The following is a 13,591-nucleotide window of genomic DNA, read 5'->3' on the forward strand; positions in this document are numbered from 1 at the left end:
ACGTCATTAAAACTAATGTGCTCGTGTCAGTGGTGAGGCCCAGCTGTTCCTCCGTGCACAGCAGTGCAAACAGTTATCACAGCATCGTGTTGCTGCAGAAGAAAAGGTCTGAACCCTCAGCAGCTTCTCACACGCTGCAGTCTGCTGCTCCTTAGAGCGTCTGTGGTGAGGTCATCGCCCCCCTCTGGGTTGGGGTCAGATTTACTCGTTACCATGGATACTGCAGCTTCCAGGCTTACTTCCTACAACCCAGACTAACATTTATACTCAACATATCACAGCCGTTACCTTTGGGAACCTCCTGAACACGTATCATGTAAATGCATCGTCCTTCTGCTTGTTACAAAATAAAACAAACTCTCTTTGACCCGTTTAATGGAAGTCATCATCTATTTGTTGCTCACATTCATTTCTGTGCTTCGTCCTCCAACAGTAGAAGACTGAAGCATCATCATCATCGATGGCTGTACAGAGGGGACCGCGCCCTGTGGCATCTGTCAGCTGCAACAGCAAACAGCTGCACTGCCCACGTCTCGAACATTAACTGAGAAATCTTTTCAATAAATACTTCAAACTTTCAACAAACAGAAATTTCTTTAAACCATCTCGTAAAAAAACAAACGCATTGTCCGCTCGGCGCCAACGCTAAGCTCGCTGCTCCGTCTGCGCTGTAGTTTCTGGGTCAGAGTCAGAATCAGAGTCCGTCTCGTCGTCTTTTTTCGGAGGCTCTGTGGCGTCCCGGCCGACTGCTACCACCCCCTTCCTCTGAGGCAGGACTGTGAAGAAGGCCTCCTGCCAGCTGCCTTTCTCCAGATACGCCAGGATGATCTCGAACACTGCAGGAGAGAGCGCCGTTCAGACCACAGAGGCAGCAGCTGAGGCTCCTCCCCGCTCCGCGGGCTAAAGCAGGGAGGAGCCACAATACAGGAAACATAATCCTTTAAATATCTGCACATTAAACTTGAGTAAGAGCAGCGGGTGAAGCCACTCCCACTCCTTACCGTGGTTAACAGCCAGAACCTTCCGACTGTTCATCTTGACGAAGCTGCTCAGAGGAAGCTGGGCGTGGCTGATGCCCAGCTCTGTGGCCCTTTCAAAGGTGAGTCCCTGCAAACAAAGCCCGACAGGTTAGCCAGCGCAGCCACGCCCACACGCTACAGCGGGTCTGGAGCCGAGCACACCTTGTGGTGGTTGTGGTCCACCAGGCCTCCGATGACGTACGCCCTCTGTGGATCCAGCTCCGTCAGCACGTTGGGAGAGTCGGAGGTGAGGTAGACCAGCTGCTCCTGGGACACGACCTCAGTGTAGTGCTCCGTTTTAATGTGTATGTCCTGCACAGCACACAGCATCCAACCAATCAATGTGACAAACTGCTGGCATTGAACACAGCATCTTCAGCGTGGTCATCGTCAGCTCGGAGCGGCTCATGGACCCAATCATCAAGCTTTTTATTCTGGACTGTAATTTGTATTACTTCATGTTTATTCTAACGTTTCAAATTCATGTTTCCTGGGTCATGAGTTTTGGTATCTAGAATAAAATCCATGCATCGTCACAGCCCTCCATCTCATGTCAAGTTTAAATGTTAGTCAGAGGGGTCCAACTCCAGCCTCGAGTGTCCTGCAGGTGTAAATGACCTCCTCAGCATGAGAAATGAACTCATGTGAGTCAGGTGTGCTGACCCAGGGTGAGATCTAAAACCTGCAGGCCCCTTGAGGCCTGGAGCTCCCTGCTCTGAAGCAGGGCCTCATGTTAATCGTGTGCAGATGGAGCTGATATAAAGTGATGAGGGCAGACGCTGACTCCTGAGCATCCTGTGGGTGTGAACTACAGGTGACGCCACCGTTTCATGAACTTAATAAACTGGAAATCAGACATAACGTTGTGCAGGTTCCAGACCTCTGTTGGACGTGTGACTGCTCACCTTCCAGTTCACCCAGCCTTTGTCCTTCTCGTCCATGCTCTGTCTCAGCTGTCCTCCTAGGCTTGTCAGGTAAAACTGGACACGTGAGAAGGAGTTAGAAGATGTTTGACGCCACATGAAAAACTGTTATTACTGCCTGTTACTCTTCTTATTTTATATTCGACCCAAAGCCAGTGGAGACGGTTTGGGATGGAGACCAACAAGTGCTCAGCATCTCATCATGGAGCTCATCCAGAGGATGCAAAGCATGTCGCAGCGACATCCACATCCAGATGTTGGCTCAGCTGTGGTCAGAAGTCTTGACCAGGAAGAGTTGTTAGTGTGTAAACATGAGCACATGTGCTACCTGACGCCACGTGGCTGCAGCGTCCTCAGTGCCGTCTGTGTTCTTATTGCTCGAGGAAAGTTTCTGCACTGTAAGTATTTTCAGCTCTGCACAGTTAGGACAGTATTTTATAAGCTAGGCTAGGACAGCGTGTGGTTGGTAAACAGGGAGGTAACCACTAACAGCTCAAAGACGTGTCAGAATCTCACCACCCTCTAAACACGCCACAGATCCACCCGTGAACTTCATGCTGTGCATGTGAAACTGAAGCCAGGTCAGTGTGGGGGTTGGTCCTCACGTGCAGATACAAGCACGAGCTCGTGTCCTTCACACGAGTCCACGGGCTGCTCCAAGCAACTGAGAACGTCATCACAAAAACAAACGCAGTAACATCGTTATCATCGTCACGTGCTCGGCACCAACCTGCACTGGATGCGAGGCCCGTCTGTTCTCTGCGTAGCACCTCTGGATCTGTTTGTGAAGTTTGCGCACGTCCTGAAGAAACAGACAGTGTGTTGGGAACTCTGGGAGCACAGTCGCAGCGCCTACACCTCTGACCCGGTTACCTTAATCAGCATGAGGCTGTCGAAGCTGCAGTCCACCACCAGCCTCAGAGAGCTGGGCGTGGCCTCTCTGCGCGCACGTTTGCGGGCGCTCTGGACCTCCCCGCCCTCCTGGTGATTCTGCCTCTGCAGGCGACGCTGCTGCTTCCTCTCCTTTCGCCTCTGCCTGCCATGAAAGCGAGGATGATGTTCAGCACGTGTGTGGGCTTGGTCTGCATGGACTGAACACTGGGTCCACTGTGGGAAGCTCAAACCTCCACATCAGGACAGAGTGGGTCAGAGCCGATGGTCACTGAGCCAGTCTGTGTTTTACCTGATAACTAATTCATTACTGGATCATTGGTGCCATTATTAACTATACTGATTTAGAGGGGAGGATATTTGGACTGGAGGAAGGATGGAGAGAAATGTGACATGAAGGTGTCCTGCAGCAGCATCCTTTTGTTTGACAGTCTCACACACACCGAAGGACGCGAGGTGTGTGAGACAAAGGTCAGCACGAGCTTTCAATCTCACGCCTGTTTGTGCGCATGCACATTCATCTCACAGTGGATCACAGTGTAACAGCTCAGCAGGCCCGTGGAGGCCGTTGTTCTGGCAAAACGTCCTACTGTAAGTAGTTTATGCACATTTCTGCTGTCACACAGTAATTCCAGCACAAATGTAAGTAGGTATGACAGGTTGCCACTTAACTGTGCCCATCAGAGTGTGCTTGTAGCTCACATTCATAAAGCCAGGACGGTTTGCCTCTTCATTTTACCCGTTAAAGTGTGCTTGTAAGTAACATTCACAAAGGTAGCATGGTTTGGCACGTAATTTCACCTGTCAGAGTATTTTTCTAGGTGATATTAACAAAGGTAAGATGACGTGCCACTGAATTCTTACTGTAAAATGATGCTTCTAGCTCACATTCACAAAGGTAGGACGCTCTGGCAATTAATTTTACCCGTCAGAGTATGTTTGTAGCTTATATTCACAAAGGTAGGTTCGCCACTGAATTTCATGTTGTGCGCATGCGTAGAAACAACGGGTAGGATGGATTCCCAGAACACCGTGACTTCTCTGCGTGTTTCGCGCCACAGCTTACTTCCGCTGCTCGCGCTCTTCCTCCCACTTCTGCTGCTTCAGCAGTTTCTTCCTCTGCCTCTTGGACAGAACCGGGTCTTCCGGGTCTCCGGGACTGCTCACAGCCTTCTCGCTTTGGTCTTCCTCCGCCGAAGCTGGCTTTCCCGTGGTGTCGTCAGCCGTCTGTGAACACACCGCTGTGGTCATGTCTGCGCTGCTGGCGTGCAGGAGCCGCGTTGGCGGCATTTAAATGACTTTGTAATGTGGGCTAAAACGGGTCAGTTAGCCTGGCACCGACGAACAGACGAACGAGCGGCTCACCTCGAGTCCACGTTTTGTTTGGCGCATTTGTGACGTTTTTTATGCGCGTCACAAGCTCGCGTTAAGATGCAGTGCTGCCCTCTACCGGCCGTACTAACAAAGTGAAGCAGATTTCATAAAACCGACACAGATACATTTACTTTCACTCTGGTTTCATGGAAACATCGCTGCTTTCATCAGTAACAGCATCTGATCACAATTTGTACTTTTATTTTTACCAAAACGTGTTGTTTGGTTTTACTGCCTTCAGAGAGACAGACCCATTAATCTGATTTTACTGCACATCCATAAATGTCCTCCGCTCTCAGGACGGGAACATTATTCTACAGTTATGTCCTGTAACAACAAGGAAGCTTTAGAAACGTTAGTATTTGTAATAGTTTTCATGTCTTTAATTATTCCACGTCTCGCTTTCCCCTTTAGCATCCACTAATCAACGTAAACATCTTATCTTTGCAAACATAGCATTTAAACACGTGAAACATAACTGTGACACTGTTAGTTGTTATAAACTGAGTCAGTCAGAGTTTTCCTGTTTATTCAGTTTTCACAGTAAAAGTGAACCTGACACTGTAGCTGTGCAAACAGCTACAGTCATCCTCGTTGTTTTTGCACATTTATCGTTTCATCCACGGGTCCTCTTTATTCCCACGCTCCCGTCTGTCCACCACCTTCATCTACCTTCAACATTTACTGTGCGCAGCAGAGACTCTGCTCTGAGGCAGCAGAGTCCCTGCTGTGCAGAAATGCTTTCACACTTATAGAAAACATTTCCTACTTTATGCAAAAGTTTAAAAAAAGAAAGACAAATCATGCACAACCAGAAACATGACACGAACCAAATCTGATCAAATCCCCAGGAGAAGACAGCAACACTGTAGCATCGGGACCATGGAGCTCTAAGAAACAGCAGTGTCCACTCTTAAGACTGAATGAACTCAGAGGTGGTTTATCCTCCACAAATACACAAACACAGACGTCGTGTTTGTGAGGCACGAGAGGAAACTGTTCGACTCTTTTTCTGATAACAGTGCAGCAGCAAAGCTGAGAGTCAGGTACAAAAGTATAAAATATTATCAGCTTGGGTAGAAACGTATGTTTGATGCTTCTGCTGTATATCTGTAACAGGACACTAAACACGTCACAGTAAAACAGTCAGCAGAAAAACCCTCAGCAAAGCTCCAGCTCTGTAACCTGTCATGTTTCCAACAGAAGAAAACGGACTGTCCAGCAGACCCACTGCACAAACTCCAACGTGCAACCACAAACAGCAACCTCAGTTTGAACATAACGTCTCATAACTTCATGTCACGCACATCTGCAAAGTTCAGGAAGTGTAACAGCTGGACAAGAGTAACTATTCATCGATTTCACAACCTCACAGTTTGGTTTCTACACATGATTCGGCTCATTCAGCTCCTGTGTGAGTGTGTCCACACCGTCCAGCTTACAGCTCGGCCCTGTGGGGACACAAAGAAACACACGTCAGAGTCTTAAGCACACGTCAACAGTTTTGTACATTTGTCGCACAGCTTTCCTCCTATTCTGTAGAACAGCGAGTGCCTTTCCACCGCACACTATCTGTTTACGTTAAAAACGTTAGTGAGCGCTCCAGTATGTGGGTCAGACCCTGGAGGGGAACTCCAAATGTCCCCTCACTGTACCGCTCAGCCGTCAGAGCCACGTGAACCTCACCCTGCTGCTCCTATAAAAAGAGCCTGAGCCTGCAGGATGTGCCAGCCCGGCTGCTGATACCCAGCAGCAGCTGAAGCTTTTCCATCCTCACATGAATGCCTGCCTGACCTTTCACTCTGGCTGCACACACACAGCTGATCCAACCACATCTCTGCTGTGATATCGCATTTTACAGGATATCTATCAGTGTTAGTTAGCTGCAGCTGCTTTACAGTCACTCCACATCTCTTCTTCTTCTGTTAGATATGATGCACAGCATCCTGTTAGATCACTGACTTCATGCATTAAGTGAAACGTGTGGTGTCAGCATCATTTTTAGGAAATGCAAACATTCATTAAAGCGTGAAACAGTCCCCATATTGTTTTCTGATTTATAGTTTTTATTCTTATTTTCTTTTCCTCAGGCTGGCAATGAGACGCCCTCGTTGTTCTGCGAGCACGGACAGGTGAGAACAGTGTGGGTCACGATGGTGTGCAGAAACATGTTTGATAACTCATCCATAAAATCAGCTGCAGTAACTACATGTGATGTGCTGTGAGCCTCTGTCTCCTCCTTTTGTTGTCACCATGTTTTCAGAACTACTGCACGGATCATTTCACTGACTTACTGTCTCCATAGTTTGCAGTTTGCAGCTTTTAGGCTACATTATATTTCAGTGTATCCTATAAATAAATGGTTCCTCTGAGATTAGTTATGTAAAACTCTCCACTGCGCCCTCAGACATGCTTCGGTAAAAGGGAAGCAGTCAGATACTCACCTGTCCAGACGACCTGCCGTTCATCGGTGCTCCACCATGAAGCTCATAGTCGTCCCGTCAAATGAGGGGGGGGCGATGATCCGGGGCCCCTGCTGGGAGCTGATGCTGATGACAGGCTGCTTGATGCTAGAGAGGCCCTGCTGTGGCCTGTTAGCAGCAGCCTGAACACCTGAGGCTACCTGGGAAGACTTTCCGGTGGACATGTAGAAAGGACTCTCCACGTGCATGCCCTCGGTCTGCTGCGAGGAGCTTTTATCGCTGCTGTCCACCTCTGCCTGCACCGACATCTGCGACTGTAGCAGCGCCCTGGCAGGTATCACTGACGGCGTCGGCACGAGACCCGGGTAGATCATGTACGTGTGGCCGTAAATGCCAGAACTGAGGGCTAAAGGTGAGATGGGCATGGGCACAGGTGTCATGGGAGGCTGTGGCATAGGCACATCCACATATTGACCCGTTTCTGGATCAAAGAGACGCTTGGTGGCAGGCTGCACTGGTGTGTCTACCAGGTAGTAGTTGCCAGTGCTGGGATCCAGCAGCATTTTCCTCTGGGTGGCCTGGAACGGGTCCAGGGTGGGAGCCGGGGTGATTGCTGGAGAGAAGCAGTAGACCTGTGGCTGATTGGCGGGCATCCCGAGTGGCAGAGAGTGGTAGATAGTAGCTGAGGGGATCTCTGGTGAGTAACTAGCTGTGTGCTCCTCGTGCCCTCTGAGCCCAGGTTCCAGGTGTCCTGAAGGTGTGGCTGGATGTGACCGGGTGAACGTGTAGACGGACGCTTTATCAGGTGGCTGTTTGCCTTTGCTTGGCTGAGACTTGACTGGAATAGCGAGGTAGTTCTCACTGTCAGTTGAAAACTCGTGTGCAAACCCGTCGGCCTCCTTCACGTCGGCGTCTTCGTTCCCAGCTGACCGTCTCTCACAGATGCTGAATGATGCGGGCGGTTTGGGGACGAAGGTTTTGGTGCTGAAAGGTGTTTGTGTGACGGTGTTCGGTTGGGATGTCTTTGAAGTTCTGGAGGCCTTGACACTGCTGGGGGCTTGCACTGACTTAGGCCTGTCATCACAGCCCACTGATGTGGGGCGGGGTTTGAGTGGGTCTTTCTGCTCCTGCTTCAGCAGGCTGTCACCTGCTCGTCCTGCTGGGGGCTTGTCTGCGCTGGACTGGGAGTTTCTTCTGGCAGACTTGTCTGCGCTGGGCGTCCATGCAGTCTCCTCTCCGTGTCCTGGATGCTCCTCACACGCTATCAGTGAAAGCAGGTGGCTGTCTGTCAGCGGCCGAGCCTCGTTCTTCCTCTTCCACTCGTTCTTTTCAAATACATAGAGCTGCTCCATGGTTTTCACGGCAGCCTGCAGTTTTTGCAGAGCCGCCTGGTTTGGCACCTGTGACTCGGGCTTTTTATCAGTGATGTCCGATACTTTTTCTTGCCTCTTTGTAGATATTCTGCTTTCACTTCGGTCGGTGTTTCCCTGCGAGGCATTATTTGAGGGGCCCAGAGATGCGCTCCCTGTTGCCCTTGATGCGTTTTTGACGCCCTCTGGAGACGATCTGTCCACGTCAGGTGACTCCTGTTTAGCCCCGTGAAGGTTTCCACATTGTTTTCCGTTACTGCTCGTGTTCACAGACTGGCACTTGATCACTATAGGCGACACAGTATTGAAGCTTTGATTGGGCACTTGCTTGTTTTGCTCTGGATGTCTGTCAGCGGAGGCGCTGTGGGCTTTATTCTCGTTGTTATCCAAAGAAACGAAGTGATACGAACTTTTAACCAGCTTACGCACGTCTCTCACTTGGTAAATGGGAGTCTGCAGCTTCCCCTTATTGTCTCGAATGTCTCGAACCATGAAATGTGGAACTTTATCTGAAAAGTCACCCTTCAAAGCTGTAGCAAGCGCGTGGGATTTGGCGTGATCTGTTCGGATGATGTTGCAGCCTAAATTAGGAGCGCGCAGTTTGGAGACGGCGCACGGCTCGGTGCTATCGTCTTTGACGCGCCTCAAGTTAATTTGAAGTTCTGGAGATTTGGATGTGGTCGCAGAGTCTGCGACAGAGCGTACTTTGGCTCCACGTCCGTGTCCACACGTAGAATAATTCCTGCTCTGCTGCGTGACTTCGCCTTCGTTCGGCAGCATTTGGATATTTGGCACAAATAAATGAGCCATTTTCTTCAGTTTGCTGCTGCCCGCCGAGTACAGACTCCCCTCGGCCAGCGTGTCCTCTGGTGTTTGATCGTTTTCAGGATCCTTTTGAAATTCTAGCTCGTCATCCTTCCAGCATCTGAACGCGCTATTTTGGCTGCGATGCAGCGTGCTTCTGGATGAGTCCACTGCGCCTTTTTTAGTATCAACTCCAGTTTGTTGCTTCCGAGAGTCGCTCTTGGCATCCGCTATGTCCCCTAACTCATTCACGCGCATTATGCTGTAGTCCGAGCTGCTGTCGGAAAGCTTGGAGTTGTGCTTCGCTCTGACGTCGTCGCTTTCCTGGCGCAGAAAGCTGGGAGAGGGCGTCTGCTGCGGCTCGCTTATTTCGCCTCTCTCCATCTTGCGCTCCTGCTCGAACTGCATTTTCTTAGAAATGACATTTTTGATGAGACTCGAAGCAAACACGGCCTTCTTGTGCGTGTCTTCCATGGTTTTAGAGGGCGGCTTGCCGCCCCCCCTGCTCTGGCTTGCGTTGGTAACTTCATCCGTGGAACGTGATCCTGCAAAGTTAGTGCGTGGTTCTCCCGCAGGAATTCCCGATTTAACGTTGCAACGAAAATTCAGCGTCTCTGTCAGCCTTATGACGCCGCTGTGGCCCTGACCAAATTTCCCCATCAGCTCTATTTTCTTTGTAGATGACGCTGCGCTGTGGGGAGGTAATGTCTCGCTGGCGGGCGCTTTGATGATGCCCTTATAACCCCTTTTGTCTATGCTCTTGGCGATTTGAAACGAGGCCGCTGAGCTTTGATGAGACACAAGACTTTGGTCCACATTCATGTTACCATATTTCAGGTCCACAAACGTGGACCACCTGTTTATCCCCACGGCATGCTCTGATGCAGAGGACTCGCTGGAGGTGCTGAAATGAATGGCATCAAAGTAAGGATACGCCAGGCTCTTGAAGGCTCTGGCTGTCAGAGTGCGCACCTCCTTGTCAGCGTCGTCCAGCTCGCTGACAGCACTGGACGTGCCGCTTGAATATTCGGGGACTTCTTTCCCCCTTAATTTGCCGCCAAAGTGTACGCGCCCGGGCGCTGCTACCAAACACTTCGCCGTGTCACACAAGGTCTCTGCCTTCCCATCAACTCCCCTAAACACATAGCGACTCACATCTCCGGAGCGCCTGGCATGATAGAGAATCTTTTCCTGTTCTTGGATGTTGCTGGGGTCATTTATAGCTCGAGAGGTGGTTCTGATTGACAGGTGAATCTGTCCGCCACTGTTGCCACTGCAGCGTTGCTGCTCGGGCTTTGACACACTCTCATCTGAGCTGGTGAATTTGGCCGCTTCGCGCGGATCACTTTCCAGCAGAGTGCTGACTGTTGCTGCTGCGCCCTGAGAGCCAGGCTGGCGGCCGTGCCCCCTCGCGCCCGCCGCGCCCCCGGCATCAAAAGAAGCGTAATCGGCAAATGAGTAAACCCGGTTGTCTTCTTCAACGTCCCAGCTCGTGGAAGAGCCCACTCCGAGTTCGTAGTCCTCCTCGTGGTCAGAAAGTTCAGAGAGCTGGATCTCGTGCGTGGTAATATAATGGGATTCGTCCTCCGTGGCGCACGGAATGCAGTCATCAGAAAGCACCAAACTTATACCATCGTCCACTTCATAATCATCCTGCTCACTTGTCTCCCCGAGATAATTATCACTAGCGCGCAAATCCACGTCCGGCTGCAGGCTTGCGCTGCTTTCCGTGTTGGACACCTCGTGCTGCTCGTGGAAACGCTCCGACTTTGCGTTTGCACAAAAAGGAATCGGTGGCGGTGACGGGTCAGCGTGCTGGTGCTTAACACCATCTCCATGTTTCCCAACTGTGCCATTCTCTGTCTTAGTGTCGCCCTCGGGTTTGCGTCCCGTTGCGCACGGAGCTCCAGCTCCGCTGTCGGAAACAATCACAGACATTTGGTTTGTCTCACAAACGCGTCGGTCTGTTTTCACATCCACTGAGTCCAACTCGACGTATTTCTTTTCATCGTGCTCCTCGGGACCATCTTCTGTCTGCAGATCCCTCACCTGGTGACGTGTCATCGATAATTTCACACAGCTTTTCTCAGCGAAGCTCAAGTCGCAAATCTGAGCTCACATTTGGTGTCTGACAGGAGATGCAAGAGATGGAGTCGGACAAGATTTCGTCGTCCTTTATGCAGAGATAGTCTGAGTCTGACAGACTCCGATGTCACCAAAGCGCTCCAGACATTCCAGCTCATCGCCACATGTAGGCTGAAGCATGTAGGCTAAAAAGGAGCAGAGACATTAACCACTGTCTGGTTCTCAGTCTGTGAACCAATGCAGCCACAAAGCTGTATTTCTAATGACAGTCGAGGTCAAACCTGCTTTGAACTTCATGTTCAAGCTCTGTGGTTACAGCTCTGACTGAGGTCTTAAAAGCCTCTCAGACGGGTAGTTGTCAGTAACTGGGTTTGGTTACCTGTTAACAAACTGCACCCTGCCACTGTTCTCCTTTTATATTTATGCCCATTTATCTATTTACCTTCATATCTATCAGTGTCTCTGTTTCTACACTCACTTCATACATGAGTGTTTGATGTATATTTGTTACTATGACAACTCAGTTTCCTCTGGGATTAATAAATTAAAAATATGTTATTTAAATAAAGTCTCTCTGACTCTGAACTTTGCTTTTTCTGTTGCTCTTCGATATCTTTGTGTCTGCTTCACCTTTTGAGACACGTTGTATTGAACTGACTCTCTGATTTTTCCACAGTAGTAATAATGACAGGAGTGAAGGAGGAGGTCGGGTCACGTGGTCACAGAGCCACAAATCAGCATATGATGGAGATTAACACCAGCAAGCACAGACCATCTCCAGCGTTTCATGAGCTGCTTCACTTCAAATCCTCCTTCTTCTTCGAACATCACACATTTTTCTTTTGTCCAAGTGATTCGTTTAGGCTAAAACACAACTTTACAGCTCAGCTGTGCTTTTAACAGACTGGTGTTGAAACAAATAGGTTATTGTAACACACACAATAAAATTCTAAAGAATAATTTATCAGTACAACGATAACAACGAAAGGATAAAACAGTCCAGTGTCCAAAAGGCAGAAAACACAGAGTCCAGAGCCGGCGATGCCACAAGTCAGTTACACTTCACACGCGCCGCCACCCTGTAAGCAGACGGCCAGTCATCACTCCGGCCTCAGCAACACAACTCTGCCTTTAGGCTGCAGCATGTCGCAGCTGCACACAGACAAATGTCACAGCAGTGTTTGTGGGCGATAAGCACACCAGATCAATCACCTGCCTTCAATGGATACAACCCAGCACAGCCACTGGCCACGCCCACAACACGCATGGAGATGAATGAATACAGGCAGCATGTGTCCATCATATTACATTATCACATGAAATAAAACAAGCTCGTGAGTACTGTTCCTGTGGACAAACAGGGCACGGTCGGCAGATGAAGGGCCGCAGTAGGGACGCTGACAGGGTGCATCGTGTTAACACACTATGTTTGTTGTGGAAGTAACTCAGTTCAACTCCACGCTCTGCTGCAGAATTTAACTGACTCTAATCCAGCAATACACCAGTTTCTCTCACGGAGCCTCTGCCAGGCTCTGCTTTGGATGGTTAGCGTCTTTCCACTGAGCTCACCTCCATCCTTCTCTCAAGAAACCACTGTGAGTATATCTCACACACGTCTGCTTCTTATCCACGGCCCCACCCTGGACTTTGTGTTGGCATCATATTTTCAGTGTGTACATCCTCTTCTCAGGGGCACCTCACTGATGCCTTCTGTAAGGATCCACAGAGACTACATGTGCTCCTGGGTGATCCACTTCCTGTCACTTTACAGTTTGTCAAAACCTAAGAGGGAACAAATGAAGAAATATATTAATGACTCACTGAAAGCTGGAATTATTTGTCCTTCCTAACCGTTAGCAGCTATTTTTTTGTTGTTGAAAAGAGAGATGTGTCTGTATGCATGCAGAGGGCGAAATCGCTCAACAAATATCTGCTGTCTTTGTTCTCGTCTCCTTTTGAGCTTCTCCATCTTCAAGCTCGGCCTCAGGAAAGCATCTCTTCCCACTCCAGGAGAAGACGACCTTTGACCTTGGGCATTTCCTGGGTTGCTCAATCTTCCAAACTCTCCACATTCTTATCTCCTGTAGCGACACCAGTGACCATCAGAGCCGTGTATGTCAGGTGCTTCAAACACTGCTTGTGTCACAAGTATGTGTGAGCGCACCCAAAAGCAAACTCAGAGGAGAAAACAAGCTGATATTTAAGAAGACTTTATCGTGCACAGGTCATATGCACGAAGGGCAACAAGAGGAGCGTAGCACAGGTTGCAGGTGGAGTTCCAGCTGGGTGCTTCCAGGAATCCAGGAGTGACGACAGGCAGGTGAGCTACCACCTGAGCTACAGCTGCGTACCAAAGACATCTAAAAAAGATTAGTTCTTCATTGTTTATCCATACTAATGTCACACACACACGAGTGTGCTAACTGTGGATGCCACGCCTCATGACAAACACGGATGTGCTGTTTGTGTCATGAATGTGTGACACGGTAAGTAAATACTGGTCAGCTGTGCGTAGGTCGTGTTCCCAAACAACCTCGGCCTGAGTAAGAAAAGGTTGATGCTAATAGAGATCCTAGAAAGGATCAACTCGTCTTAGGCTGGAGAAATATGACATTTGTCCTTTGCCTTGTTTTCATTCGTGTGTTGTCTCAACAATGTGCTACAGGACTTTTAGCACATTTGAATTCATAGACGAGAAGCCA

The 13,591-nt window shown here is 49.4% G+C and overlaps 2 protein-coding genes across 2 annotated transcripts; both read right to left on the minus strand.

Moving 5' to 3' along the window:
- Nucleotides 1–358: 358 nt before the first annotated feature.
- On the minus strand, nucleotides 359–4,262 carry trmt10a (tRNA methyltransferase 10A). Its single transcript, XM_026158729.2, has 7 exons — nucleotides 3,900–4,262; nucleotides 2,816–2,978; nucleotides 2,673–2,744; nucleotides 1,925–1,999; nucleotides 1,182–1,331; nucleotides 1,002–1,107; nucleotides 359–836 (listed from the first exon to the last, which is right to left on the minus strand). The coding sequence occupies exons 1-7, from the start codon at nucleotides 4,121–4,123 to the stop codon at nucleotides 646–648; spliced, it is 981 nt and encodes a 326-aa protein (XP_026014514.2). The 5' UTR covers nucleotides 4,124–4,262; the 3' UTR covers nucleotides 359–645.
- Nucleotides 4,263–4,719: 457 nt separating this feature from the next.
- On the minus strand, nucleotides 4,720–10,868 carry c3h4orf54 (chromosome 3 C4orf54 homolog). The gene is made up of 2 exons (XM_026158218.2): nucleotides 6,652–10,868; nucleotides 4,720–5,658 (listed from the first exon to the last, which is right to left on the minus strand). The coding sequence occupies exon 1, from the start codon at nucleotides 10,866–10,868 to the stop codon at nucleotides 6,672–6,674; it is 4,197 nt and encodes a 1,398-aa protein (XP_026014003.2). The 3' UTR covers nucleotides 4,720–5,658; nucleotides 6,652–6,671.
- Nucleotides 10,869–13,591: the final 2,723 nt, after the last annotated feature.

The sequence above is a fragment of the Astatotilapia calliptera genome, chromosome 3, assembly GCF_964374335.1.
Source record: "Astatotilapia calliptera chromosome 3, fAstCal68.1, whole genome shotgun sequence".
In the NCBI taxonomy this organism is placed as follows: Eukaryota; Metazoa; Chordata; class Actinopteri; order Cichliformes; family Cichlidae; genus Astatotilapia; species Astatotilapia calliptera.

Coding starts and splice junctions, on each gene's coding strand:
- trmt10a (XM_026158729.2), bottom strand. CDS start 4,123: ATGCCGCCAACGCGGCTCCTGCACGCCAGCAGCGCAGACATGACCACA. Junction 2,745..2,815: donor ACAGCCTCATGCTGATTAAG/GTAACCGGGTCA, acceptor CTGTTTCTTCAG/GACGTGCGCAAACTTCACAA. Junction 2,000..2,672: donor GGGCCTCGCATCCAGTGCAG/GTTGGTGCCGAG, acceptor TCACGTGTCCAG/TTTTACCTGACAAGCCTAGG.
- c3h4orf54 (XM_026158218.2), bottom strand. CDS start 10,868: ATGACACGTCACCAGGTGAGGGATCTGCAGACAGAAGATGGTCCCGAG.